Source organism: Loxodonta africana, chromosome 3 (genome assembly GCF_030014295.1).
Source record: "Loxodonta africana isolate mLoxAfr1 chromosome 3, mLoxAfr1.hap2, whole genome shotgun sequence".
NCBI lineage: Eukaryota > Metazoa > Chordata > Mammalia > Proboscidea > Elephantidae > Loxodonta > Loxodonta africana.
In genome coordinates, this window is record NC_087344.1 from 33,391,483 (window position 1) to 33,393,590 (window position 2,108).

Below are 2,108 nucleotides of genomic sequence, written 5' to 3' on the forward strand. Positions count from 1 at the left end.
CCGCCCTACTGCAGGGCCTTTGCACACGCTGTGTCCTCTTCTGGAACACCCTCCCCAGCATGCCTCGTTCTCAAATTCCAGGTCTTGGCCCAAACATCCCCTCCTCAAGGAGGCCTCCCTGCCCTCCTGGCCAGCATGGACACAGGGATCCCTGTGATCCAGTCACAGCCCCAAACCATAGCCCTGTGACCCTTGGCGCCTCCTGACATGATCTCCTTTAGCCCTCTGGTTCTCAAGACAGGGGGCTCTGTGAGGGCAGAGACCTCAGCATGGTTCCTGGCACACAGCAGGCACTCAATAAATGTTTGTTACATGCATCCATGACTCAGGAGGCTCGGGCGAGCAGTGGGTGATTTATTATAGGCCCCACCCCTCCCCCAGGGACCCCAGCCCCATCCATGTCCCCTTCTCTGTCAGCCCCATGAGGATCACTTCGGAGGGTGGTGGGCAAAGGAAGACCTCTCGTTCATGGTTTCCTGCAGGAGGAACACACACAAGGGGGCATTGTTCAGGCACTAGTGAGCTCTGCAGCAGAGGATTGCCATGTTTGGGAGCGCACAACCCAGCCTCTTCCTCACCATGGACACCTCATCCAGCCTCTGGAACTCGGCCTCCCCCTGGTGGCAACGCCTCAAGGCCAGCACCACGGAACCAATAAGCAGGACAGACACCAGCAGGCACACCACCACCACCACGCCTGGATTTCTGTGTGACTCAGGGACCTTGGGGTCACCTGGAACTGGGGAGAGGAGTCCTGAGTCAGCACCGGACCCACCTTGGCCCTGCTCTCAAGACTGATACACCCACCAGGACCCAGAGCCCTGTAAACCCCTTCTCGTCAGCCATGCTCACTTCCCTTTCCTATTTCTGCTGTGACCTTTTTAAAGCACATATTTGTCCTTTGGCTTTTGAGCATATTTGTCTACAGGGAATTCACTTAGTCTGCTGTGTTTTCTCTGCAGCTGTTGGGCATTCTCAGGAGTTCTCACAAAGGGAGAAAAATCTAATCTAGAGCTCAGTTTCTAAAGGCAGCGATATTCTGATGGTGAATGAGACATTTGGCACTTTGGGGAGATGGTTTATATTGTGATTGTAGGTAAAAGGTCATTTTATTTCACACTTGCGCTTTTCTTTGAACATTTTGGACTGCTGACAGTATATTATTTTAAATAACAATGATTTTTGTAGACTCCCTCAAAATGCCAGGCCTCTGCATAGTTCATGTCTTGCATCCTCCCTACCCTCACTGCCCCCATCTTGAACCCCACCAGCCTCCTCACTTTTCCTCACACTCACCAGACACATTCCCACCTCAGGGCCTCCGCACAGGCTGTGCCCTCTGCCTGGGCTGCTCTCCCCTCAGATACTTGCATGGCTCCTTCCTTCACCTCCTTCAAATGACTAATCTTAAAAATGTCAAATCATTTGCACCCTCACTCTGACCCCTTATCTTGATCTATTTTGCTCTTTTAGAAACAAGTACTGTACGTCAGTGACTCATTTATTATCTGACTTGCTGTAGAAGCAGGGATTTTTGTCTCTCTTGTGCCTGGTGGTGTCCCCAGGCCCTGGCACACACTAGGCACTTAATAAATGTGTGTAAAATGAAGGTGGAAAGAGCTTTAGAAAGGGGTGGAGGGGTATCCCAGCACATTCCCAGTTCTGTGGCTCCCCTGGTGGCCGCTCCAAGAACTGCAGTCTGGCACCCCGTGCGACGACCACCGCCCCCCGCCCCCGCCCCCCACTCCCCACCTCCAAAACCTCCTGGTACTTACGGGCAGTCCTGGAGCTGGTATCCGAGAGCATGGAGGGGGTCTCTGTTTCTGGGCTGAAAGGAGTGGTGCTCCAGGGTAGGGCCAAGGAGGTAGAACTTGGGGAGTTGGAGTGGGAAGTGGAGGGGAGCTCAGAACTGGGGGGACCAGAACTAGGGTGGGAGATTGTCTCTTGTTGTGGGGAGGTGGGGGCTGTCCCTGAACTTGAGGGGATCAAGTGAGTGGAGAGTTCCCCTGAACCGGGGGTGCTAGGAGTTTCCCCTGTACTTGGGGAGATGTGGCTAGAGGGGGAAGAGGGCACAGGGCTGAAAGTTCTGCTCGGGCTTAACTGGTCTG

At 53.9% G+C, this 2,108-nt stretch overlaps 1 protein-coding gene across 1 annotated transcript; it reads right to left on the reverse strand.

The window, feature by feature from the left end:
- Positions 1–320: 320 nt before the first annotated feature.
- CIST1 (colon, intestine and stomach enriched 1) lies at positions 321–1,908 on the reverse strand. The gene is made up of 3 exons (XM_064280970.1): positions 1,776–1,908; positions 579–739; positions 321–476 (listed from the first exon to the last, which is right to left on the reverse strand). Exons 1-3 carry the CDS (start codon positions 1,804–1,806, stop codon positions 429–431), a joined length of 240 nt encoding a protein of 79 aa, XP_064137040.1. The 5' UTR covers positions 1,807–1,908; the 3' UTR covers positions 321–428.
- Between the last annotated feature and the right edge of the window lie 200 nt (positions 1,909–2,108).